Genomic DNA, 27,103 nt, shown 5'->3' on the forward strand with positions numbered 1-27,103 from the left:
AACAAGTATTTTTTGAGAACTCATGGAGGATGGGCGAGGTCCCAGAGACCTGAAGAAAAGCAAACAGTACCTCACATTAAAAAGGGAAACAGAGTACCTGGGGAATTATAGACCACTTAGCCTAACTTTCATACCTGTAAAGGTACTGGAACAAATTATTAAACCATCATTTTGTACGCACCTAGAGGATTATAGGGTAATAAGAAATCGACAGCATGGACTGGTCAAGAATAAATCATGCCAAACCAACCTAATTTCTTTCTTTAACAGGATTATTAGCCTGGTGGATAGGGAAAGTAGTAGATGTAATGTATCTTGGTTTTAGTAAGACTTTTGACACAATTCCACATGACATTCTCATAAGCAAACTAGAGAAATGTAGTCTAGATGAAATTACTATAAGGTCGGTGCACAACTATTTGAAAGACCATACTCAAATAGCAGTTATCAATGGGTTGCAGTCAAACTTGGAGGATAGATCTAGTGTCCTGTATTAAATATTTTCATTAATGACTTGGACAGTGGAGTGGAGAGCATGCTTATAAAATTTGGAGATGACACCATGCTGGGAGGGGCTATGAGCACTTTAGAGAACAAGATTAGAATTCAAAATGGGCTTGACAAATTTGAGAATTGGTCTGAAATCGACAAGATGAAATTCAATAAAGACAAGTGTGAAGTATTACACTTAAGGAAAAATCAAATGCACAACTACAAAAATGGGAATAACAGGCTAGGTGGTAGTACTGTTGAAAAGAATATGGGGTTATAGTGGATCAGAAATTTAGAGAGTCAACAACATGATGCAGTTGTGAAAAATGGAAATATTCTGAAGTCTTATTATAATTATATATAATTCTGAAGTTCTTATTAACAGGAGTGTCATATGTGAGACATGGGAGGTAATTGTCCAACTGTACTTGGTATTGGTGAGGCCTCAGCTGAAGTACTGTGTTCAATTCTGGGTACCACACTTTCGGAAAGATATGGACAAATTGGAGAGAGTCCAGAGGACAGCAACAAAAATGATAAAGTTTAGAAAACATGACCTCTGAGGAAAGATTTAAAAAAACTGGGCAAGTTTAGTCTTGAGGGGAAAAAAGAACAGAAGAGAGACCTAATAACAGCCTTTAAATATGTTAAGAACTATTATAAAGAGGAGAGTGATCAAATGTTCTCTATGTCCACTGGAGAGAGGACAAGAAGTAAATGCATTAATCTGCAGCAAGCGAGATTTAGGTTAGATGTTAGGAAAATCTTTGTAACTATAATGGTAGTTAAACTCTGGAATAGACTTCTAAGACATGTTGTGGAATCCACATCACTGGAGATTTAAGAACAGGTTGGACAAACATCTGTCAGTGATGGTTCAGGTTTATTTGGTCCTGCCTCATAGCAAGGGGTGGACTTAATGACCTCGCTCATGGTTTATCATTAATAGGAGAAAATAGTATCAAATATGGATCAGTCCAGGCATAATGAAAGCCCCTAATGATAATACGCCTGCATCAGGGTCATGTGACCAGCAAAACTTAAATTTAGTCATTTAAATTTTGGCCACTTAGGGGGTTAAACTGTCTACTGGCCAGGAGTCTGAGGAATCACCACAACCTTATTTGTATAAAATGGTGCAGTTTAACTAATTTTTACTAGGCAAGTGCAACCTGTAGAAACTGCTGGTTCCAGCATGCAGACTTGATCCAAGCAGGCTGGCTGAATTTTGTGCTGGATCCTGTATTAAAATAAAGGCAGTGGTGACACTTTCTGTAGGGCTGTACAAGCTGCATTTGATCCACAAGCTGCATTTTACTTTTGCCTTAAACTCATAATAAAAATAGCTCACTTTTTTCTTTTCTTTTTTTAAATACTAAGGCTAGGTCTACACTACCCGCCTGAATCGGCGGGTAGAAATCGACCTCTCGGGGATCGAATTATCTCGTCTCGTTGGGACGCGACAATCGATCCCCGAATCGACGCTCTTACTCCACCAGCGGAGGTGGGAGTAAGCGCCGTTGACAGGAAGTCGCGGAGGTCAATTTTGCCACCGTCCTTACAGCGGGGTAAGTCGGCTGCGATACGTCGAATTCAGCTACGCTATTCGCGTAGCTGAATTTGCGTATCTTAAATCGACCCCCCCCTGTAGTGAAGACGTAGCCTAAGTCAAATGAATGTGTTCTTAAATGATGCCTTGATGTACTGTTTCTGATTGGTTGCATATTCCTGTGTTTGATGTAGCATTAATCAAGCTTTCACAGGTTATAGTCCATAGGAGAATGCCTGATCCTATGGAGAGAGTGACAAATCAGGTTACATAATACAAAAATTATTAAGCTTTTCTATCTCAATTAAACCTTTTGGAGCATAAAGCCTGTAATTTCAAGGTCCTTGCAATGGCAAAGCAATCCTGATTAATTACTCCTATTTCTCTTTGAAAGTTAGACTGTGGATACTTTTACTTGTTACAAATCCTTTGAATTAAATGTCAAGCTTCCACCATAATGAAGATTTTACAGACTTTCCTTTAAACTCAATAGGACAAACTGGTACTACATCCTAATATATACATGAAACTAGCATTTCATAAACTTCTCTTACCAATGGAAGTGGTGGATTCTCCATCTTTTGATGCCTTCAGATCAAGATTGGATACCTTTCTGAAAGTTATGTTTTGGTCAAACAGAAATTATTGGGTTCAATACAGGGATAACAGGATGAAATGTATTGGTCCCCTCTGACATTAAACTTGGGAAATCTATTTTTCCTTGTATGTGCCAGTTTCTTACATTATCTGTAAATATCTATGAATCAAAACAGCCCTTTTTAGGGATCTCCTCTAATTTGGGGGAGCTAAAAAAATAAAGGAGAATCTCACCTTTTTTTAAGTAAGTTTCTAGCTCTCTTCCTTAAGATGATAGTTATGAGACTGTAACTGATGCATTGATCACTAGGACTGAAAGTCTGTCACTGGTACCTAAATATCACAAGTTATTCTGACTTTCCTTACAGACTCTGACAAGATTGTGACAAGGCTGGCTGTTGCGGTCTGGAAAACCATTGCCATGTGTCCTTTAGTATTTTTGGAGAGCCTAGAACAAGTTCACAGCTGTAGGGGATGGCACTCTTCAGGGCATCACAACCTCCCTTCCTATTTTAGGAGAATCCGCTACTGTCCAATTAAGCCATCTTTCTGTATGCTCTGTGATGCAAAAGAAGTGGAAAGCAGGCAGGACAGTGCCAGTATCTGGCCCTTTATTCACAATGAATAATTTAACCAGCTTTCAGGTTCCTGTTTTCGTTTACTTTTGGTGTAATCCTGCATTCTTTTCACACACAAAATCCACAGTCTTCTTGGTCTAACCTTTGTCCCATCTCTATGGGGTCAGCTCTTTCAGTCATTATCCATTCCAGTCTGTCTTGAAGCAGTTCCTTGGAAGCTCCGCAGCTAATCTAGTCCTTTTGTATGACATCTATTCATCTAGTTTTGGTTCTTCCAACCCTTCTTTCACCCTCCATTTCTAAGTTTAATAACTTATTTTCCTATATATTCTTCCAATCTTCTTTTCACGTGCCCAAAACATTTAAGCTTGGATTCCCTCAGCTTCTCTGATTGATACCATCTTTACTAATTTCTTCATTCCAAACATGGTCCATCCTTGTAACTCCAAGCATTCATCTTCCCATTTTCATCTCCTGTCTCTTTCTCAGTGTCCAGAATTTGGGGCCAGACAAAAGTGCGGCCTAATTACCATCTTGTAGATTTTAGTTTTTAATTTTATAGGTATTCTGCTATGACAGATCACTCTACTCACTTCGTTCTATTTGGTCCATCTTTCCTGTTCTGCTTATAAATTCATCATGGAGTTCACCATTATCTTATACTATCATACTTAAACTTCCTTACCTTCAGTATTGACTGGCCTTCCAAGACTTAGTCTCATGTCTTCCTGAAAGATATCATGAAATCTACAGACCATATACTCTGTTTTATTTCTTCTGATTTTCATGCAATATGTACCTCTGTGGCTCTAAATCTTCTTCCACAACCTCTTTGCTCTCCCCCATGAACACTACATCATCTGCAAAAAGGATGCACCAGGGTGCCATCCTGGATGTTTTCTGTAAGTACATCAAACACTAACATGAAGAAAAAGGGGCTTACTGCCAAGCCTTGATGTATACAAACTTTTGCTATTAAGTGTTCAGTTTCTCCATGTGACCTTTTAACTGTGGTAACAGCACACTCATGCATGTCCTGGATTAATCTGATATAGTCTTCGGGTATCTGTTTCATTGTCATATAGCACCAGATGACTTGTCTCAGGACATGGTCGTATGACGTTTCAGGATCAATTAATGTTATGTACAGGGTTCTCCTGTTTTTGCTATATTTTTCCACAAGCAATCCTAATACAGAGACAGCATCCATTGTTCACTTGCCTGACACAAATCCAAACTGATTGTCACTGATCTTTATTTCTCCTCATAGTCTCTTATCAATAACTTTCTCCCAGATCTTCATTGTGTGGCTCATGAGTTTAATGCTGCGATAGTTACCACATTCTTGTTTGTCTTTTTTTCTTTTAAATATTGGTACTAATGTGCATTTTCTCCACAAATCAGTCATCTTCTCAGGCTTCATCATGAAATTAAACAGTTGTGCCAATATATTCATGCTTACTTGCACTTCCATACTTCTGCTGGTATGCCATCAGGTCAAGAACTTACTTATTTTTTGTATTGATCAATGCTTCTGCAACAACTTCTTCTAGAACTAGTTGTTCTATCTCACTCAATCCTGATTTAGTTTTATCAAATGGCATGGTGCTCTTGGATTATTTTCATTCATAAACCTTTAAAAGTAATTACGTCACTGTTCTTTAATCTGGTTCTTATACAATATTCACACAGAAATCAATAATGCAGGATCTGGCCCTTTAATTGCTAGCCTATTATTAAGGCACTGAATGCCACTAAACTTCTTTTGAGAACTAATGAGCCATAGTTTGCTGGTTATGCCTAAATCAACCAACAGCTTTTCTCCAAGAGCACATGAATGAGATAATATCCTCCACTACCAAACATCAACTTTATATTTCCAGATGTATTAATGAAACTTGTCATTCTCCAAAAGCTGCAAATCAGTAAGTAGTAAATTGAGCAGAAGTAAGTATTTACTTAGACTTAGACCAGTCAGTCTAAGTATACATTTTCAGTTTCCATAGTTTCAGGGGAATACAATTTGGGAATGCATGACTAGATCTTGCTTGTACTGAATTAGGATTAATATGATTTGTGCTGTGCTCTCTGTCAGAGAAATGTCTTTTAAAAACCTGCCATCTCTATGGGATTTCTTTCCTTACATCCATTCTGCCTCAGGTTGGTTTAACTTCTTTCAGTGTTTCTGTGTAGATTATCCCTATTGTCCATTGGGCTGTCTGGGGGCAGGGAGATGCTTTTTTCTAAATGAAGTCTGTTGTGTTATTAACTCATTCTCTTCCAGAGCTGGTGTTGAAAGTAATTTCACTCATACTTGTGATTTTGCTTTTACCTCCTTTGCACCTTACTCAGTGCCCTCTTTATTTTATTTCCTCTGAAAGGTTCACTTTTTATTGTTATGCATTCTCTGTCATGTTCCATTGAATTCAGTACCCTAACTACATCACTTTGCAGTATACTTGAAAGGGCTAAAAGGTTCTAGTTTTTTATATGGATTAATCTCTGCCAAGATTTTCATTCTCAGTGTAAATCTTGGTTACCATTCTATAAATTTATGGAAGTGAAATTGTAGTCTATCTTGGATTTTCATTAGATTTGCATCTCTTTCCAGAGATATCCATTCCTGTCAAGCTTCAGTCACTGAGAGACAAAATAATCCTTATTTTGAATTAACTTTAGGAAATTTTAAAAGGACCTCCCTTATCCTGATGAAGAACTTTTCTCTGTGTGACATTCTCATAGTTTTTTGAACTCACTCATTCATATTGTCAGTTTTTGTGAGCCTTGGGTACCAGATAAAGCAGCTTTCACAATCCATTAAAAGAAGACACATATTTTACCTCTGAGTAAAACAAGTAGCACTAAAATATCCTTTGGTTTATTCTTGAGGACAAATCTTCAGAATATAAGAAATAAAGGGTATGTTTCTTCCTATTTATCCCAATTTGTCTTCAGAAAACCAATCAGACTTTTACATTATAGATATGATTTATGATAAAGCATGTAATATTCATAGGCACACACATTTCTAATGTCATGTTATAGTAAAGGGTGGAGATAGGAGCTTAATCTCCCATCAATGACCAGAGGGGATTTACATATAGTTCCTATAATAATAATAGGAGTTATCCACCGAACATTCCCCACACACATGGAGGAGAGAAAAGATACCTAAAACATGATAGCTTTATACAATACATCCCTTAGTCACTCTCCTCTTCTTTTTAGCTTCTGGTAATAAGGTATTTGTAGTTGTTATGCTAGTTCTTTCAGTTTTTCTTAATCTTGGTGTTTTATCATGGGAGGGATATCAGTAGATTTTGAGGGACTGATCTTTTTCACCTCTCTTGCTAAAAACAAGATAATATATATGTGAACACATCTCTTCCACAAGGAAGTAAGGAATATGTACTTGTATTTCCCTGGTGAGCAGAATGACACATTTCTTAAGATCAAGAACTTGTTATAAAACTAGTTATACTTACATTTCTTCTCTTTCTCTCAAAAAAATAATGTGGGATTATGTTCCTAAAGGTAAAGGAAAACATATCTGCCTTTGAACATTAGTTGTGTCTTTAAGGATTCTATTTAGTCCCCAGTACTAAAATTTAAAATCTGCTTGGTTTAGTTGTCTTCATGTTAAAGCTCTCTGATTGTGTAATGGATTTGCCATGTGTATTATGGGGGGGACAATCTCAATTCATAAGCAAAAGTACTAATGAAAGTGAAAAATTATGAATGTTGCCTTTGGGCCAGTTATGGCCCATATTCTATTCTTGTTCTTTGCACAGAATTGTCTGTGATAGCTTGGCACACACAATAGAATGTGAGTAGAGTATGGCCCTTGGTATGGAGATGTTTGTTCAAGTTTCCCCTAAGCACCTCAATCTTGACTTCCCACCACCTCTGCTACTATAATTTTGGGTCTCCCATAAGTAGAGACTGACGGTTGTTCTAAATTGTGCACAAATTCCTGATGAGTTCAAGTCTTGTTCCCACCTTCACAGCTGCGGAAGGCCCCTTGGATGTGAAATGTGTTCAGCTTTGCTGGCCAGGATGTGGGGAGGAGCTGAGGATATGTAGGAAGCACCCTCTTTGTGGCAAGGAATCCAGCTCCACAAGATTTCCATTCATGGCACTACATGTGGAGGCAGGATTTGGGTTTTGAGAGCAGGGCAGCATAAGGGTGTAGCTAGAGAAGTTATCACTATATAGATGCTCCAGTCCGTCTCTTCCCCTCATCCCTGTCTACTGACAGTACTAGGCTTGCAAAGGCTACTCCAAACAACAGAGTAGATTCCATAATGCAGCGTTGTTCATGTTCTGTGGTGTTGGAGGAAGATTTCTCCCTATCCTTTCCTGTAGATCTCTACAGTAGTCAGCTGGGTTTGGTGGTTCGGAGTGGATTTGCCCCATAAATTATTTTTTGTAACATTTAAAAATAGCAGCTGCGATGAATCTACCAAACTGGTTTTCACTGTGACCTAAATAATGATTTACATCTCTGGAGATGAAAGCCTAGAGCTTTAATCCACACTGAAGTCTGTGCTGCTGTGGCTACACTGTCAGTACCCAAACTAGCAAGATTAAAGCTAACTCAGGTATATCGATACCTGCTGCTATTACAGCCCATTAGACCTCCCTAAGTCCCCTCTCTCTGTTAACCACAGTAACATCAACCATTTCAGAAAAAAACTCCTGTGCAAGCAGATTTTGGAAGAAGAAGAACTACCATTATTTTTAGCCAAGGAAATCAACACCATCCTTCAGTTTTAACTGAGGCTTCAAGTTGAGGACATTTTCCCTCTATCATTGCAAAATGTTAAAATAATATAACATCCCATTTCAGTGCTCTTTGTCCTTTAATCTGCTGGATAGAGCTGTTTTCTTAATCTTATCATCATAATTTAGTTCAGCAAAGTGTTTAAAATATTGTTACATCTAGAGTGATGTATCTCTACAATTATTTAATAAGATTTGTAAAAGGCTATGTTTATGTATGTATATACAAAAAAGTAGTAGTCAAAAATAAAGAAATATCAGAAACAATTTAAAATACAGTATTTAATCCTAGAAGATTTAATGATCAGGCATTAGGATACTGGACATTCTCCTCAGCCCTATTTCTAGTAATATAGAGTGAGTGGAAATATATTAATTTCATTTCGTTCTTTTCCCTTTTATTGTCAGTGGTCTAGTGAGGACATCTTTATGGCATAGCATTGAATCTGTTTTTATTACACAGAGTCCACTATTCCATCTTAAAAAGGGGAGAGAGAGCTTACAGGCACATGGCTGTTGATTTAGTAACAATGATAGAAAATTTGTAGAGAGAATGGGTAACAAAAATAAAATATGGCTCTAATACAAAGGCAATAAACAAAAATAGATATCCGTATATTCTCAAAAAAGGCCTAATCTTCTGAATGCCTAACAATATAGGTTTGGTATTGCTATCTACTAAAATACATAAAGTTAGTCATATAAATGGCTGTTATATGTGTTCTATCCTTGTGTCTCAGAGTAAAGAATAATACCAGTTTTACGGAACTTTTGTCTGAAAACCAAAAAATTTTTGTTTCTCAGTTTTTAAATGAAAATGTCAAAATGTTTCCAGGGAAAGTAGATTCTTTTTGTGAAAAATTTCATTTAATAAAATCCCATTTTTCATAAAAACCCAGTTTTGACTGAAAATGATAAATGGTAAAATAGCCTTATTCATTAAGCTTTATATAAGCATCTGAAATTATAGATGCTTATATAAATTGAATCTTCAGAACTATTCACTTTTTATTCTGTATGCCTCAGTTTTTGGGGGCTCAGCAACACACACCAGGGTGTCTCCTGTTGGACATCCAAAAATGAGACTTTCAGAATTACTGGCCATTTCAGAAATGTTGTCATCAGTAATTAGTGAGCCAATGTCTCCTGGCAAGGGAATGTAAGTCATAAAAAGGGTAAAGAGATTCAAAATAGTTGGTATCTTCAGAAGAATAAGGGAGCTGTGCATTTTCAAAACCTTTGAAGACCAGGTACAAGATATCTCAAGCTAGACACACAAAATCTGAGGTACACAAAATTACTGGACACTTCTGAAAATTTGACCATAGTATTTTGTTATTCAAACTTATGTTCTTTATCTTTTTAAAAATTGTGACCTTTAACATGATTTCTCCAAAAGTGTTGAGATCGATACGCTGATGGGCACACCAGTACTGGAAAGTTTGGACTTCCATTATTTATGTTAATGTTTTTCTATGGATATAAAGATGACTTCAGTTTCTAGTACTCTCAATACAGATTTTGGCATAAGCAATAACATTTTCTTTTACGCAAAAAATAAATGTTGAATCTGAAGAAAGCGTATTGATAATGAGATGCAGAAGCATAAACAAATGAATCAACCAAGTATTTTGTCCTAGAATGTCGATTGATCGTTCTAGAATTGAATGTGTTTTTGTTTTCCAGTATAATTGTACTGTATTTTATTTATGTTTTTATTTTAGGCACAGAAGGGGCAGTGTTTGGGCACTCTGTGGAGACACCCCATATCAGAGCTGAACCTTCCCAAGACCTCAAGTAGGTGTTTGTTAAAAGAGTTGTTTAAAATTTATTTTTTCCCAACACCAATTAAGAAATCTTGATTTTTATTTTTTATTTATTAAGTAATCGATATCATTTAGGCCATTCATTTATATATATTCTATTGGGCTGTTCCTGGTATATCTAAAACACCCACAGACTTCACAACAGACGATACCACAGTCAGAGAGAAAAATATCCTTTATCACAAATGATATGCATACCCCTTTACTTTTTATAATGTAACTTTCTCCAGTGCCAAACTAATCTAAATCATCGAGTTTGGGGTTTGTACACACACTATACCTTTTTGAACAGCCTTTTTAAAAAAAAATAGTCCCGTTTAATACAGTCCTGTCTAGCCGTGTGAAGCCCAGATCTTGTTTGTTTATGAGCTATTGCAGGAGATAAAAGCCAAAATGTCAACAGAAAGTAAACAGCCTCAGGTTTGTCCTTCATACAATACTTCTGTGGGTTTTTTAAAGGGTGCTTTTTGTTTTCTTCGGGAATTCATTTTTAAGTAAGCCAGTCTACCTCTCAAAATGTATTCAAAGTCATTCTGAGATGGTTGTATGTGTATATGGATATGTATGCATAAGTAAATTGTAAAAGGACAAAATCTAGAGTTTACTAAAGAGTCTATAAGACCAAGAAAAAGATAATTTAGAATGACTTGCCAATGGAGGCCTTTTCATAAAGTTTATATGTTATTTCAGTGGTAGGTATTAATAATTTACACTAAATGATGGAGAGATGAAATTTAAATGTGAAACAATCATACTAGAATCTAAGGATTTTTTGTGATCTTTCCTAGCTTTACTTACTTCAAAGTTTACTGCAACTCTTCCATGGTTTCTGCACATTATAAACCCTTCTCGCTATCCTGCCTAGCAACATTTACAGTGCCAAGCTGTTCACTGGCTTCCAGAAGGAGGTTAGATGAGGCCCCCTCCATGCATTTTAAAGACTATCAACCTAACATTGACTTCAGGGAGGCTCTGCATAGCCATACAGCATGCAGGATTGGGGCCTTTATTTTTTTCCCTCTCTCTCAGAAAATGGAAGGGTTTGACCAAAATTGAGCATTTAAACAGAACATTTTAAACTTAATGTAAGGCTTTTGGGGGGGCCTCCAGAGAGTGCAACACTCTTCCCCTCGCCCTCCTGCCAAAGGCTGTATTCTGTTGTTAAAAGTAGTTGTTGTCTACAGTACCCAGGTGGCAGGATTACTAACAATGAGGAGGGCAGCAGAGACAGAAGAGAAAACACAAGTTGCTGTTGTTTCAAAAAGGCACAACCAGCAGCAATAGTCTCATGTGAGCAGGGCTGGCGCAACCCATTAGGTGACCTAGGCGGTCGCCTAGAACGCTAACATTTGGGGGGCAGCGACCGCGGAGGCCGGATGTTCGGCCACCCCAGTCGTCGGCGGTATTTTGGGGGCGGGACCTTCCGCCACCTCTGTCGGGGGCGGTATTTCGGGGGCGGGACCTTCTGCCGCCTAGGGCGGCAAAAAAGCTGGCGGCGCTCCTACATGTGAGGGAGAAGTGGTACTTTTGCCACCCTAAAGCATATGGAGGATAGAAGCAGATGTACTTTGTCAGCATGCGGTATTCTGGATGTGATTTTAAGGGTTCATTTGAGTAGGGCTGTAATCTCCCTGATGCCTCTGTGTATGCAAATTGCACTATCCTTTATTTGCCATCACAACCCATTGCAAACTCATATCTAAATTGCAGTCTACTACCAACCCTAGTTCTCTTTTGGCATTTCTCTTTTCCGTGCTTCTCCTTCCCACTGAATATCTGCCAAACCAAGCATTCCCTTAAATCATTTGTTATCACATGTGCTGCAATTAATGGGAATTCCTCAAAATCCTTCAACCAGCCTTCCCCTCTTCTTCTAACATCAGATTGATTTAGAGACAACACAAAGAAGGACAATTCAGCACCAATCATCATCAAATAAGACATTTATGAAACTGAAATAACTCCACATAACATTTTAGGCTAACAGCATTAATTTACAATTAAATTATTTTATTCTTCATTTACTGAATATGTATTATGCTCTGCCAGCTACCCCCAAATGTTTACTGCTATGTATTCATTAGGGTTCAGGGTTATTGCATTTGAAACCTCTGAAGTCATCTAAACAAAATCAAGTTATCAACCTCTGGAATTAGGATTTTATGAAAGCTGACAATATATTTTAGTCTAGCACAGAAGATACTGGACAATTTACTAAATAATGACCTTGTATATGCAGCAGAATCTGCCACTGAAACTAGAAGGAAAATTATGACCATGTTTACTAGAGATGAGACTGAACTACAAAATTGGATGTGAACCCAGATTTTGACACCCACTAAATTAAGGTTTTTTTGGTTTTTTTTTCAAATCTGACAGTTTGGCTCAGCTCATTATAGACAAAAGGGCGGGTTGCAGAATTCAGCTCTGGAGCTTGGTTTATACTCTGAACAGTGTCATCCCCCCCAAAATGTAAGGGTGTTCAGACTTTGGCCCATCTCTAATATTTGCTATTAAAATGTTCCTTTTAAAAATCATACACAATGCAGCTTTAAAACAACTGCATATTTGTCCCCTCTTCTGTGGTGTTTTTTTCCTTACATTTTTTCCTAATCTAGCCAGCCAGCTTTTGCTAGCAAAATGTTTTCCTACAATCCTTTGTGAAAGCTGATAAACCCCTTTAGATCAAGTCCATTGCCCAAAATATAATTGAATCTGACTTTCATTAGCTGAAACATGCAGAATAAAAGAACCGTGCTTTAGAATGAGCAAAATGAATTACATGTTAATAATTAAATCTCCAGATTTCCGTTGATACCTTTTCTCACAAGAATGCTGTGAAGGAACTAAACTGCCAAGATTATAGCCCCAAAATATTGGCTTTAATGATAATAATGCATTAAAACACGGTGCACTAATGGGTAATATCTATGCACAAAAGAGTCAGCCAGTGGTTATATGCTGATAGCTATGCCCTGAATCACCTTCTTAATAAGGGGGTAAATTACTTTGTTGTTGTTTCCTACCTCTGGGGAAAACTAGAAGATCAAATTTAATAGCTTTTTTTTCTTCTATGTCAAGACTAGTATACCATTGACTATTAGCTAATCCTGAAAGCTAGTGCTGGGCATAATGAGATGGAAATTGATCAAGCAGCAAGAAACAGATAAAGCCCGTAAGATCTCATTTTGACTCTGATCAGTATCGAAGATACACAAATCCCACAGAATGGTTTTATGTTTTCCACAAAGCTACAGCCACATGACATCTCTAAGAGCCTTTGTCTAAAAGGCTGCAGTAGGTAGCATGCTAACATAGCAGTGTGTCCTTTCTGTAAAAGTTTGAGGCCAGAGAAGGGGTGACACAGTTTTGTCATTGAAATGATCGAGGTTGAGAGAAGCTAGGCTGAGAAGCTATTTGAAGTTGGTAGGAGAGGTGTGATCTTCTGTTCATGCACTTTATCCAGAAAAAGCTAACAAACCAATCTTCGACACAAGGGAGAAGATGTTATAGCCTGAGACAGTCCAAGCCCCTGCTTTTTTAATTTTTTTTTTTGGTAGAACGTTAATGGCTATAAATTATTGCCAGTCTCTCGAGCTATGACCAGATGGATTTTAGTGACCTTCTCATTCTCTGACTTTTTTCACAAATTGGTTTCATTCCCAAGTTGATCTTGCCTTCAGATATTCTGTATTTAAACTGATATGTTTTTGTGTTGATACAATTAGAAAAATGGATTTGTATCTCTAATTGGTGAGAATAACTTCTTCCTTATCTTTATACTTACACCCTCCCCTCTGTATGTGCGCACCATCACCATGTCCGTCTGTATGCTCCATTTTTCCTGGTTAGTATGACAGGCACCTGTTAGTTCTGACCTTTTTTAAGATTGACAAAGAGCTTCCATTATATGCCCCTGTTTTTATATGCTTGCATTTTTCAAAAACATTCACCTCTTGGATTGATATTTAGGACCCTTAGTCTAAGCGCAGAGATGACTATTCTTTGAAAAAATATGGCCCAAATCCTTTCTGCTGTTTTAAAAGATCAAAGAGTGAGAAATATACCCTTCTTCAAATATTAAAAAAACACCCTACTTTTTTGTCACAGGCCTTTAATAGAAACAGCTAACACATGAAATGCAGTATAGACATAGTCCTCACTTAAACACTAATGTTCTAAGCTATTGAAAAATCACTTCTGAGCATGCTCAGTGACAATTAAGTAAACCTGTTAGCAGAGCCAATTGAAACCCCATCCTCTTTTTAAGGTCACTGCACTTCATGATTCTCCCCTCTGGCCTGACTAGGAGGTTCGAGACATAACTGCTACTCTGAGTGCTGTTGTGTCTCAAAGCTCAACTGTGCAAGGTACTGAGCACTTTGGTTCCAATCCAACAAAGTATTGTCCAGCTATACCAAAAGAAGGACAGGAGACAATCAATATGGATTTAATCAGATCACAACCTTATTATTAGATATCTGGGACTACTAGCAGATAAAAGTGTATAGTGCAGGCAACTCCATGTTCATTCAAATAACTACTCGAGGCTTCCACCAGCCCCCCTTCATTTTCCATCCTGCCAGCCCATGGCTTGGACCCTACCATCCACCCACGTTGTAGCAGTGTTAAGGTGGGCTATAAGAAAGGGGGTTGGCTTTGTGCCATACCAATCATAGGAGCCTCGATTCCCCCACCCCCATTCCATTATTTTAACCAGCACCTCTTTGTAAGTCCTTTACCAGGCCATTTATCTGGTCCCTGGATGCCTTCCCTATGGAGTACCTATACCGGACATCTGCCCCACACTTACAAAATGAGTTGCAACATGCAGCCTAACTCCCTTTCCTCCTCACCATAATAAGTCCTCCCTAATACCCGCTGTGGGGAAAGCAAAAAAAAACCCACTCCACCTAGCCCAATCTGGTGGTGAGGGAAAATTCCTTCCCACCCACCCCCCTAAAAAAGGAGCAACTAGCGCAATGCCCACAGCAGGTCCTAACCAAATCTGATATTTGCCACCTTGAGGGGAGGGAGGGTGGGTCTACCTTGCTTGCTGCCTGGAGAAAGGGATTCTAATGTCAGAGCTTACACCTTTCAAAACCTTGCTCCCTTACCTTCTCAGGGGATGAGTCAGTGTTGCCAAGCTGACCCCCCTCACGTTTTTGCAGCAGTTTCTGACCTCCTTCCCCCACCCCCACCCGTAAAACACTGCTACCTTCCTCTGGTGTGGTGTGGTCATTTAAGCACATGTTTGAAGTTAAGCATATCTTTAAAAAGTCATGGAAGACGGGAGAGATTCCAGAAGACTGGAAAAGGGCAAATATAGTGCCCATCTATAAAAAGGGAAATAAGGGCAACCTGGGGAGTTATAGATCAGTCAGCTTAACTTCTGTACACAGAAAGATAATGGAGCAAATAATTAAGCAATCAATTTGCAAACATCTAGACGCTAATAAGGTGATAAGTAACAGTCAGCATGGATTTATCAAAAACAAATTGTGTCAAACCTTCCTGATTGCTTTCTTTGACAGGGTAACAAGCCTTGTGGATAGGGGGAAATGGTAGACGAGATATATCTTGACTTTAGTAAAGCTTTTGATACGGTCTCTCATGACCATCTCATAAACAAACTAGGGAAATGCAACCTAGATGGAGCTCCTATAAGGTGGGTGCAAAACTGGTTGGAAAACCGTTCCCAGGGAGTAGTCATCAGTGGTTCACAGTCATGCTGGAAGGGCATAATGAGTGGGGTCCCGCAGGGATCAGTTCTGGGTCTGGTTCTGTTCAATATCTTCATCAGTGATTTAGATAATGGCACAGAAAGTTAACTTATAAAGTTTGCGGATGATACCAAGCTGGGAGGGGTTGCAACTCCTTTGGAGGATAGGATTAAAATTCAAAATGATCTGGACAAACTGGAGAAATGATTTGAAGTAAATAGGATGAAATTCAATAAGGACAAATGCAAAGTACTCCATTTAGAAAGGAACAATTAGTTGCACACATACAAAATGGGAAATGACTGCCAAGGAAGGAGTACTGCGGTAAGGGATCTGGGGGTCACAGTGAACCACAAGCTAAATATGAGTCAACGGTGTAACACTGTTGCAAAAAAAAGCGAACATTATTCTGGGATGTATTAGCAGGATTGTTGTAAGCAAGACACAAGAAGTAATTCTTCCACTCTACTCCGCGCTGATTAGGCCTCAACTGGAGTATTGTGTCCAATTCTGGGCGCCACATTTCAGGAAACGTGGAAAAATTGGAGAAAGTCTAGAGAAGAGCAACAAAAATGATTAAAAGCCTAGAAAACATGACCTATGAGGGAAGGTTGAAAAAATTGGGTTTGTTTAGTCTGGAAAAGAGAAGACTGAGGGGGGACATAACAGTTTTCAAGTACATAAAGGTTGTTACAAGGAGGAGGGAATTGTTCTTCTTAACCTCTTAGGATAGGACAAGAAGCAATGGGCTTAAATTGCAGCAAGGGAGGTTTAAGATGGACATTAGGAAAATCTTTCTAACTGTCAGGATGGTTAAGCACTGGAATAAATTGCCTAGGGAGGTTGTGGAATCTCCATCATTGGAGATTTTTAAGAGCAAGTTAGACAAACACCTGTCAGAAATGGTCTAGATAACACTTAGTCCTGCCATGGGTGCAGGAGACTAGATTAGAAAAAACAATGAGGAGTCCTTGTGGCACCTTAGAGGCTAACAAATTTATTTGGGGATAAGCTTTCATGGGCTATAATCCACTTCAGCAGATGCATGGAGTGAAAAAAAGTAGGCAGGTATAAATATACAGCACATGAAAAGATGAAAGTTGCCTTACCATGTGAGGGGTCAGTGCTAACGAGGCCAATTCAATTAGGGTGGATGTGGCCCATTCCCAGCAGGATTCCACATCCACCCTAATTGAATTGGCCTCATTAACACTGACCCCTCACTTGGTAAGGCAACTCCCATCTTTTCATGTGCTATGATATATCTTACTGTATTTTTTCACTTCATGCATCCGATGAAGTGGGTTTTAGCCCACGAAAGCTTATGCCCAAATAAATTTGTTAGACTCTAAGGTGCCACAAGGATTCCTCATTGTTTTTGCTGATACAGACTAACACGGCTACCCCTCTGAAAACAGAGACTAGATTAGATGACCTGTCAAAGTCCCTTCTAGTCCTATGATTCTGTGATAAGCCCATTGATTTCATTGGAACTATTCCTTTTCTTGTGTCAAGGACATGCTTGAGTATTTTTTTGGAGCAGAGCCTTAGTGCTCAGCATCTTACAGAATCAAGCTGTCTAGGGGGGGGGGGGGACAGCAAAATTCTCCAAAAAAACTGTATTAACTTCAGGAGGAAATCATGGGTGCAAAAACACTTCCTTCAAATCCTATAATCTTATCTTCATCCTTCCAATGTTTGCCTACTATGCAAGCTTTTATTTATTTTTAAAAAGCTTGTTATATTGTAAGGTTAGAGCCATCACAATTTAAACAACTATGCTGCTGTTCTAACAACCTAGCATTTCAGAAACCTGTCTCCAACCAACCAATAGCAACAACACAGGGAAGTGTGAACTTCAGACTAGTTGCACTCATTTAAAGGCTAACGTTATTTAAGCACAGGAGATTTTTCTTTTTCTCTTAAAAACAAGAATATTACATTTTAAAAATGTAAATGCAACATTTTGACTTAATTGGTAAAATCACCAAAAAACAAGCTTGGATTTAACAGAAACACTAACTTGCCGCATTACACCTGTGTAATTTCTATCAGATTTTTCTGTTTAAATTTGTGCATCATAAAACTTGTGATGTGCATCATTAAGGATGTGCAGTGCAGTTGAGTCAGCATTGCTACTGAAACCTTAATATTTGCAGTTCCTGTCTTTGTGATGTTAACTGTGCAGGCTTTAATATTGGATTGATGTCAGAGGCTTTTTTATTTAATCCACATTTATTTTCCTTAACCTCTCTTTGTGTTACATTTCGCTTTAGACACTTTATCATTCTCGTTACTCTTCTTTGCAATCTCTCAATTTTCTCTATCATTTCTATTGTATAATGCCCATATTTATGCAGAGTATTCCAGCTGTAGTCTAACCAGTACAGAATAAAGGGAAATGATTATCTTCCTTGTCTCTGTAGTTTTGTTCTCTCTTCAGTGGCTCTGAAGATAGAATTCACTGTCAAAAAGGAAGAAAGGGCCACTTGGCTCCCCTCTGGTGGCAGAGTCACCAGAGGGGAGCCAAGTTTGATTGAGTCCAAGTGCAACCAATTGGGGAGTGTGCGTTACAGGTTCTCCTCTGTGCCTGATGATAGAACAGGTTGGAAAAACTTCAACAGAACTATTTTCCGTAAGAGAATGCAGTTCCATCAAAATCAATATGCTTTGTGAAATTGTGTCAATCTCCCTGAAATTTTGTTTTGGAGGAAAAAACTGGGAAAAGAAGTTCCAACAGTATCAAAATGTTCTATTTCAGTGTTTCAAAATGAAAGATTTTGATTTATTGTTTTGAAATTACTTTGTTTCAAAAAAATTTAATTTGTATTATATTCTATTTTAAAATAGAATATAGAGTAAAAATTCAAAATCAAAATAGAAATGTAGAACTGGACTCAACCTCAGTAGGTTGAGTCCAGTCCTCTGCACTGATACAGGACTAAGTATTATCTAGACCATCCCTGACAAGTGTTTTTCTAACCTGTTCTTAAAATCCTCCAATGATGGAGATTCCATAACCTCCCTAGGTAATTTGTTCCAGTGCTTAACTACCCATTCAACTAGGAAGTTTTGCCTCCTATCTAACCTAAATCTCCCTTGCTGCAATTTAAGCCCATTACTTCTTGTCCTGTACTCACTGCATAAAGAGAACAATTTATCCTCCTCCTCTTTACAACAATGTTTTATGTACTTGAAGGCTATTATCAGGTCCCCACTCAGTCTTCTCTTCTCTAGACTAAACAAACCCAAATTTTCAATCTTTACTCAAAGGTCATGTTTTCTAGGCCTCTAATCATTTTTGTTGCTCTCCTCTGGATGTTCTCCAATTTGTCCACATCTTTCCTGAAGAACTCCAGTTGAGGCCTTATCAGTGTTGAGTAGAGTGGAAGAATTACTTTTGTCTTGCTTACAGCACACCTACTAATACATCCCAGAATGTTTGGTTGGTTTTTTTTTTTTTTTTAAACAGTATTACTTTGTTGACTCATATTTAGTTTGTGATCCACTATCAGTGTACTCTCTATGCCATTATCCAAATCATTTATGAAGATATGGAATGGAAACAGATCCCAAGACAGATCCCTGTGGGATTCCACTCAATATGTCCTTCCAACTTGACTGTGAACCATTGATAACTATTCTCTGAGCATGGTTTTCTAACCAGTTGTGAAACCATCTTTTAGTTGGCTTGTCTAGGCTATATTTGTCTAATTTGCTTATGAGAAGGTCATATGAGATACTATCAAAAACATTACTGCTCCCCCTCTATCCACAAGGCCTATTACCCTATCAAAGAAGGATATTAGTTTGGACTGATATGATTTGTTCTTGATAAATCATGTTGACTGTTACTTATCACCTTCTTATTTTCTACATGCACAAAAATTGATTGATTTGTTCCATTATCTTTCCAGGTACCATAGTTAAGACGACTAGTATATAATTACCTGGGTTGTCCTTATTCCCCTTTTTATAGATGGGTACTATATTTGCCCTTTTCCAGTCCTCTGCGATCTCTCCTTTCCTCCAAGTGTTCTTAAAGATAATTGCCAATGGCTCAAATATCTCTTCAGCCAGTTCCTTAAGTATTTTAGAATGTATTTCATCAGGCCCTTCCAACTTGAAGACATCTAACTTGGCTAAATTATTCTTAATTTGTTTTCCCCTATTTTAGCCCCAGATCCTACCCCATTTACACTGATGTTAATTGTATTAGTCTTTTGATCGCTGTTAACCTCTTTGGTGAATACCGAAGCAAAAAATGCATTTAACATTGCAGCTATTGCTGTGTTCTCTGTTATTTGTCATTACCACCTCATTGAATAATAGGCCTACCCTGTCCTTGGTCTTCCTTTTGCTTCTAATGTATTTGTAAAATGTTTTCTTCTTACCTTTAATGTCCCTAGATAGTTTAGCCTCATTTTGTGCCTTAGCCTTTCTAATTTTGTCTCTACATGCTTGTGTTGTTGTTTTTTATATTCCTCCTTCATAATTTGGCCTAGTTTCACTTTTTTAATGAATGAGGCATTTCAATTGATTTGCAACTATTCTATTTTTTTTTTTTTAATTTATTTTACAGCAAATTTTGAAATTGTTGGTTTTCGCTCCACTGGGGAACAAAGCTAGATTTCAAAATTTTGAAATCATTTGTAAAACAGATTTTCCATCCTCCACTCAGCTGTAGGATATGAAACTGTTAGAACCACAGATAGAGAGCTTTTACTTAAGCTGTAATAGCTTATGATTTTTAGCACTGAAAATCTCCAGTTCATTCCCCAGTATATTAGCCAACATGGCGGCTTGCACACAAAAGATGAAAAAAAGCTTTTCCTGCTGATTTTTCTGAATTAGTTCATCTGTGGTATCCCTGTAAAGACTTAGAGAAATACCCCTACACCTTGCAACCAGACTTTGCCTCCCTCAGTTAAAGCACACAAGATATTTTTTTAAAAGCTCTTGTTCTGTTTCACATTCTCACTTGGCAAGGTAATGTTTTCATTTTCTAATGTCTGATGTGTTAGCTTTGTGCAAGCAAGTATGCTGAATCATTCTACTGTCACAGTTTCATTTAAGTCCTACTAAACCTTAGGTGGTCAATACAGAATGTTGTAATGATGAGGTTTTCAAGTACTAACATGTTAGATATTAAAAAGCAAAAACAAAAAATAACTTTTTTGTATGAAAAATAAGATGACAATACATTCAGAAAGGTTTTTGAAAACTATCAAGCAGTTGCCAGGCTTTCTTGGGTAAAGGACACACAACTGACCTACAATGAAAATCATTTAAAGGCTTCTATTTTCCCCCTGCCCAACTCTCACCCCTGGATCTATCATAAACTATTATAAATCTAATGTAAATAAGTTTCTGTTGTAAATTTAGATTCCATATTAATAGCTGTTTCATTTACTCTACTAACATTGACTCTTAGCTGCACCCCTTAAAATGCCCAACATTCACTTAACTTTCTTGGTTGTTTCCACCCTCCTCCAATGTTCCAAGGTGGTTTTTTGGCTTTGTTTTTATACTTCCTTGTCTTTTCAGTTGTTTCCCTATATTCTCATAAATCCTTAGACATTCTGGGGATGCCCTTGCTCACTCTATAATCTATAGATTCACACACTAGTCCTCTTTAACTTTCCTCAGACCTCCTGGTCATTCCTGAAGCTTCATTACACTTAACGGGTGCTGTCAATTTAATGCTGTTGCCCTCTCCAACACTTCTCCAGACTTCCTTGTTGCCTATTAGCCAGGATGGGTAAGGAATGGTGTCCCTAGCCTCTGTTTGTCAGAAGGTGGTGATGGATGGCAGGTGAGAGATCACTTGATCATTACCTGTTAGGTTCACTTCCTCTGGGGCACCTGGCATTGGCCACTGTTGGTAGACAGGATACTGGGCTGGATGGACCTTTGATCTGACCCAGTACGGCCATTCTTATGTTCTTATGTTCTCTTTACTAATTCTCTAGTACTTGTAATAAATAAAGATAATGACAATTTCAGAGCCTCTCCTATTCCATTTTATGTCTATCTCTTCCTCTTCTAACTTTCTTTTGGGTTCTCAGAAGAGATCGTGCAGCTTGGCCTTTGAAGAAGTGATTTTCCTCCCAATCTGTGTAGGTCTATTAATATTCAAGTATTCAGTTACTACGATAATGCAGATCCACTATAATGAAGTAATGGAGTTTGCAGTGCAATTAGTATTCAGCTTTTAGTACAGTGAGTTGATTTCTGGGTTAATGAGCGCTTTAGGAACTATAAAGGTGACAATGACTTGTCCTCCAGCCAATAATATTGGTTAGATATGAAGGTGGACATAACAGCAAATGGTACAGTGACTGCCTTACTGTCCTGATACTCAGTCACAAAGGTTTCATCTTTATTTAAATGTGTTGTCAATGACCTGTAAAGTTAAATGTGGAAAGTATAAGTGAAAATTTCATATTTACTGGTTTTCAGGAAGGGGTCCCCACTATTTCCATAGGGAATCCACTTCGCTCCCTTCATGAGGTCACAACACCTAGGTCCAGATTTTGCCCTTGAATGTATGTCAGGCTGCCACTGAAGTCAAAGGGAGGGGCATGTGTGCATCTGAGGACAGATTTCAGCCTTTAGAATACAGCTGATGATCAGTGCATAGAATTAGGGTTCTATGAGTCTGTCACATAGATGTATATTTCTTTTCCTTTTAATTCCATTAACAGAATTGATTAGATCCTGGAGTTACTGCATTCCAGTGGTTACAAACAATTATTTTAAATTTCATGTACAGATTTGAAACTGGTGTCCAACAGGGTCCAGGAAAATTGACCTTCAAGGCAATGTACTAGGTTAAATAAATCAAGAAAATATTTTTTCAGTACATTTGTTCAATAACATTTTACATATTTTTTTAAAAGTGGGTGTATTCAACAATAATAAATATTATAAATAATAGCATAAATAATGGGAATAAAGTGAAAATAATCATTTTAATTACCAAGCACCCTGACTCCCACAGCCAAAGCACATAGGGCAATAAATTACTTTATCATAATAATAATGATAAAAAAATATTTATGTGAAACCAGCTCATGAATGAATGCAAGTTCTAGGGTGAGCCATGAGTTGTGCGGAGTCAACATTTCTGCTTGTCAGTGTTGATTAGTGCCCCTTTAATATATTTTGTCTCTCTCCTTTGACGTAATTTGTACTTCCTGATCATTTTCTTTTTAGTGTGTTGTTATTTATCAGAATTAAAGTGCACTTCTACCTAATAAGGTCACAGTTGAAAAAAGTATTTTTCAATATATAAGGTGACTCTTGGAAATTTAGGGACCCCAAGTCACCCTGCCCAGCTGGACACATACATCGGTGGGGGATGGGGGTGCTGTAAGAAAAGGGAGAGGCTGCTGCTGCTGCTTGAAAGACCCATGCAAGGGATTCCCGCACCAAAGAACTGATAATTCTTGGGTGGGCCTAATATAGAACATTCTTCCAGAGCAAAAAGAAACAAGGCACAATTGTAAGGCCCTGCTGTCCTGCCTGGAGAGACCGGAAATGGCCTCTGTCCCTATTCCAGGTGTGAGTAGGTGAATTATAGATCAGAGATGCCTGGGTAGAGCCCTCACCTTTTCTCCCCTCCCACTGTGTGGCAGATCAAAGAGACACAGGGTGAGGAGTAGATAATGTGTAGAATGAGGCTCCCCAGCAATAGTGGGCAAAGTAGTGCTGTAACTCATTCACTGAGGTCTCTGCTATGCTTCTCTGCCAGCTTTTAGTGAGATGGGTGCTCTCCCACTGATCCCCACATCTCAGGTCTACTACATGTTTTTTCAGATATTGTCTTTCCCTGTCCTCCCCCTCAACTGTGTCTTTTATGGGAGGAATGTCACTCTCCCTGGAAGGCTGCCAGTTTTTCTGGGATTGTGGGAAAGGGCACATGTGCTTCTTCCCAGTCCCTTTGCTAATTGCCCCATCTATTGTCTCTCCCATCTCTTGGAAGAGTATGACATAGATTGGGGTATTTTTTAGGGGAATGAGTGGGGAATGGGCCACAGGTGTGCTCATTACAACCTTTAGACATCTTTTCCTACAGAGGGAAGAGGTTCTCATGTTGATCTTGCCACCCCCGTTCTAGAGAAACTCCCCCATGCATTGGCTCCTCCTTCTCTATCCCACCTCCAGGAGAACCACAAAAGTTATGCTGCCTGGGGGATGTTCCACAGTTGAGACAGCAAGGTCTGGAGTTGTCCTCTATTTGGCAGATCATGTTGCTATCTAATGTATATTACTCTCAAAAGACAGATGGTCAAACTCTGTGCTAACTTGCAATCCTATTCAATTCAATTAGATTGAATAAGGGGTGTAAATCAGTGTTGAATACAACCACAGTGGCATTAGAATTTGTCTGCAGTCCTCCTGAAGTTCTCATATCTCACTGTTTCTTTATCCTTTGCTTCTACTTCCCTTTCCTTACTTTCTGCTTTTTGTTTTCCTAATGATTCTCTGTCATAATCCATGACATTGTCACTGTAACCTAGGATGTCAAACATATGCCAGACTAATTTCTCAATGCCAGCATGTCACATTAGAATATGTGTAACTGTGATCAGCCAAGAGTCTTATTTCGATCTTCAATCTGTGACATTAAAATAAAGTTTGAATCTTATAGGCTACATTCATTTGCTCCTGCTGACAGAACATGGTGAAAATTTTATCCAGTCACTGAATATTTGCCTGGCACTTTTTTGTATCTTTATTGAGTTGTTGATTCAGCTGCCAATCTAAGACAATTTTACTGCCCACAAGCACCAGTGGATACATCACATGGTTGACACACTTCTCTCAATATGCCAAAATCTTCATAATGGGTACCTAATAGACAAGATAGATTTTTCTTTTCTTTTTGTTGGTGGATCTTTACTCTTGTAATACTATAGAAGACCATAAAATAATACTAACTGAAAAAGAATCTGGATAAGGGGAAATGGATGCCCTTCTTCATGTGTGTTTTCTGGTTAGCAGCGCATTTTTAAATACTCCTGTTCCTTTTTAGCAGACTTAGTCTACAATGCTAAGTTTTACTAGCTACTTGCACATGCTAGAGGGAAAGGACTCCAGTGATACCATGGGAAGAGAAATTAGAGGCCCTATCTATACAGATTGAAATTTGGTTTGGTTGTTCTACTGATTATTGTGGGCTGGATTTTCTGCTCAAGGGGCACAAAGCAAACTGAAGTCTATCAGATTCCCACAGGAGAATTCTCCCTGTGTTGGGCAAATCTCTGCTGATGTAAAGCCAGTTGATATAACCCTATACCAGCTTCCCTACCAACTCTGTGTAAGGGGGAGGACAGAGACATGTAAATGGTGGACTGGCGATGAGGCAGACGTGGAAAGGGTTAGAGTGGAGCAGAGGCCCCTATGCCTGATCCTCCACTGAGGTAAACTCCAATAGACAAGTTAGATTAGGCTCCTTAGTGCTCTGTATTCCACTGAGTGGCTGAGGATCAAGGAGTCACAACCAGCTCACTGTGAATCAGGGCCTATATGTTTTCTGAGCAGATGAGGAGGAGAAACAATGAAGCAAAACAAGGCCCCCTAACAATTTTTTCAACTGAGGGTACCTTGAAATTGCATGAGATGGAAAAACTCAGGTCCTGACCCCTTACCCATCATATGGTATTCTTGGCCAAATTCCGAGGTGAGTAATTAAATTATGCCTTCCTAAATTGCTCCTTGTAGCTGAAGTATAATGCTACTGTGGACAGATGACCCATTTCACCCCAAAAGGGTTGGCCTTCAGAAGCGGGCAAAGTGATCCTCTGTTTGTAATAGTGTCTGAGGATCGCTCTGAGTGAAAGGTTTAATGTAAATGTAAGATTGGTAACATCATGAATCTGCTCGTTGCCCAGTACACAGTGTTTGGGTAATTCAATTCACTAGTGGACCATCAACCAGTCTTCTCAGATCCAGCACAATGGAATATCAAATGTAAGGTTCATGTGTTATTTCAATTTAGTGTCACGTGTCATTTGAACTTTAAACCGAAATATTGAGATTGGTTTAGTCTGCATAGCTGTTCTGTCTGGAATTGGCAGATTACATTTTTAAAGATCCTTTTTTAAAAGCATACTTCTCTTTCCTGCTACATTAAGGTGTCTGTCTAATAACAGAGGTAGTATAAAGTTTTCTGCTCTGTGAGATCTGCTTGTTGTCTTGGGTAGAAAAAAATGAAATCATGTGACTAGGAATCACTCACAGAAGTAAATGCCACTCTGACAGGCCATTAGTAAATTTGAAAGGAAAGCAGATTCTTGCTACAGTATTCAGAAGAGACCTTTGCTGCCATTTAAATTATGCATTTTTAGAGACATGAATATGGTATCATGCAATGTTGCAATAGGTTTATGGCAAAGATAAAAGCTTTTAGAAAATAGGACTGAGACAAACAACAAGTGTTATTCTACATCATGGGTCTGAGTATCGCCTGGCAACACCTACTGAGGAAAAAATCTCTCTGAACATATAGGCTTTTACTTTTCTATTTGATAGTTTCAGGTCACACAGCCCCTAAGATTCTTTCCAGATGTATAATAAGTAAAAGAATAATAAAAATACAGAAGTAACTGTAAAAAGATGAGAAAAATCATATGTACTAGTAAATAGCTTTTTAAAACTACACTGCAAATCATCTCAACAATTCATCTATACATCACATTGCTGAAATTAATAATTTCAATTAACTGCTTACATTCTTTTGTTTTCTGAAAATGCTCAAATTTCTTTCAGCTATGCACAGAAATACAATATTAATAGCTTCTTCAGGAATTCATTGTTCAGATCTTTTAGATTCATGCAATCAGTCACTTACCAGTTTCATAAAACTGGTGGAAAATTGACTAATCATGTTGAAACTAGAGTAGACAATTCTGAGCTACACTGTGGCATGTTTATTGCAAATAATTGTTAGTGATCCTATAGAAAAGATTACAGTGCTGTGAAAGATATTACCCAACACAGATCAGCGTATGCAACACTATACCTTCTACTGGAAAACTTCCAGGCAAAATCAATAGTGGTTTAGATTTTCTGAAGCCAGCAGTAATGTGGAATTATTAATGTCATCCATTCAGCGCAATACATATAACAGAGGGCAGTTACATCCTCCTGACTAAGAGATGATAAAGGTAACTCAGGAGGTATAGAGATTATAGAAAATAAAGTTCTAAATAACATTACACACATTGAAATATACTGAGTAGTAAAATAAATAGTAATAAACAGTAGTAAAATTGAATTATGCCAATAGTTAACATTTTTTAAAAGCTCACTCTATAACATTAATAAAATATCTAAATGGATAATATGTATATTTCTGCAATCAGATCTGCACAGACCAACATTTGTGTGTTTGTGGATCAGACTGCTAAACTGTGGCCTAAATTTCCTATGAAAACAATTTAGATTGGCTTCTGGTTACTGCAGGTGAATGCAATTTGATGCTTAAAAAAGAGACATGTCAAAAGTGTAGAATAAAATTATGATAATTACAAAATATATATTATATAT

At 38.0% G+C, this 27,103-nt stretch overlaps 1 protein-coding gene across 3 annotated transcripts in view; it reads left to right on the forward strand.

Moving 5' to 3' along the window:
• SGCZ (sarcoglycan zeta) overlaps positions 1-27,103 on the forward strand; it is a 410,351-nt gene that overhangs the window by 368,753 nt on the left and 14,495 nt on the right. For all 3 annotated transcript variants that reach the window (XM_065405277.1, XM_065405276.1, XM_065405275.1), the window contains one exon: positions 9,723-9,795. In XM_065405277.1, coding sequence (XP_065261349.1) covers positions 9,723-9,795 — 73 coding nt within the window. The remainder of the gene's footprint in view (positions 1-9,722; positions 9,796-27,103) is intronic.

This window comes from Emys orbicularis, chromosome 5, assembly GCF_028017835.1.
Source record: "Emys orbicularis isolate rEmyOrb1 chromosome 5, rEmyOrb1.hap1, whole genome shotgun sequence".
NCBI classification, from domain to species: Eukaryota; Metazoa; Chordata; order Testudines; family Emydidae; genus Emys; species Emys orbicularis.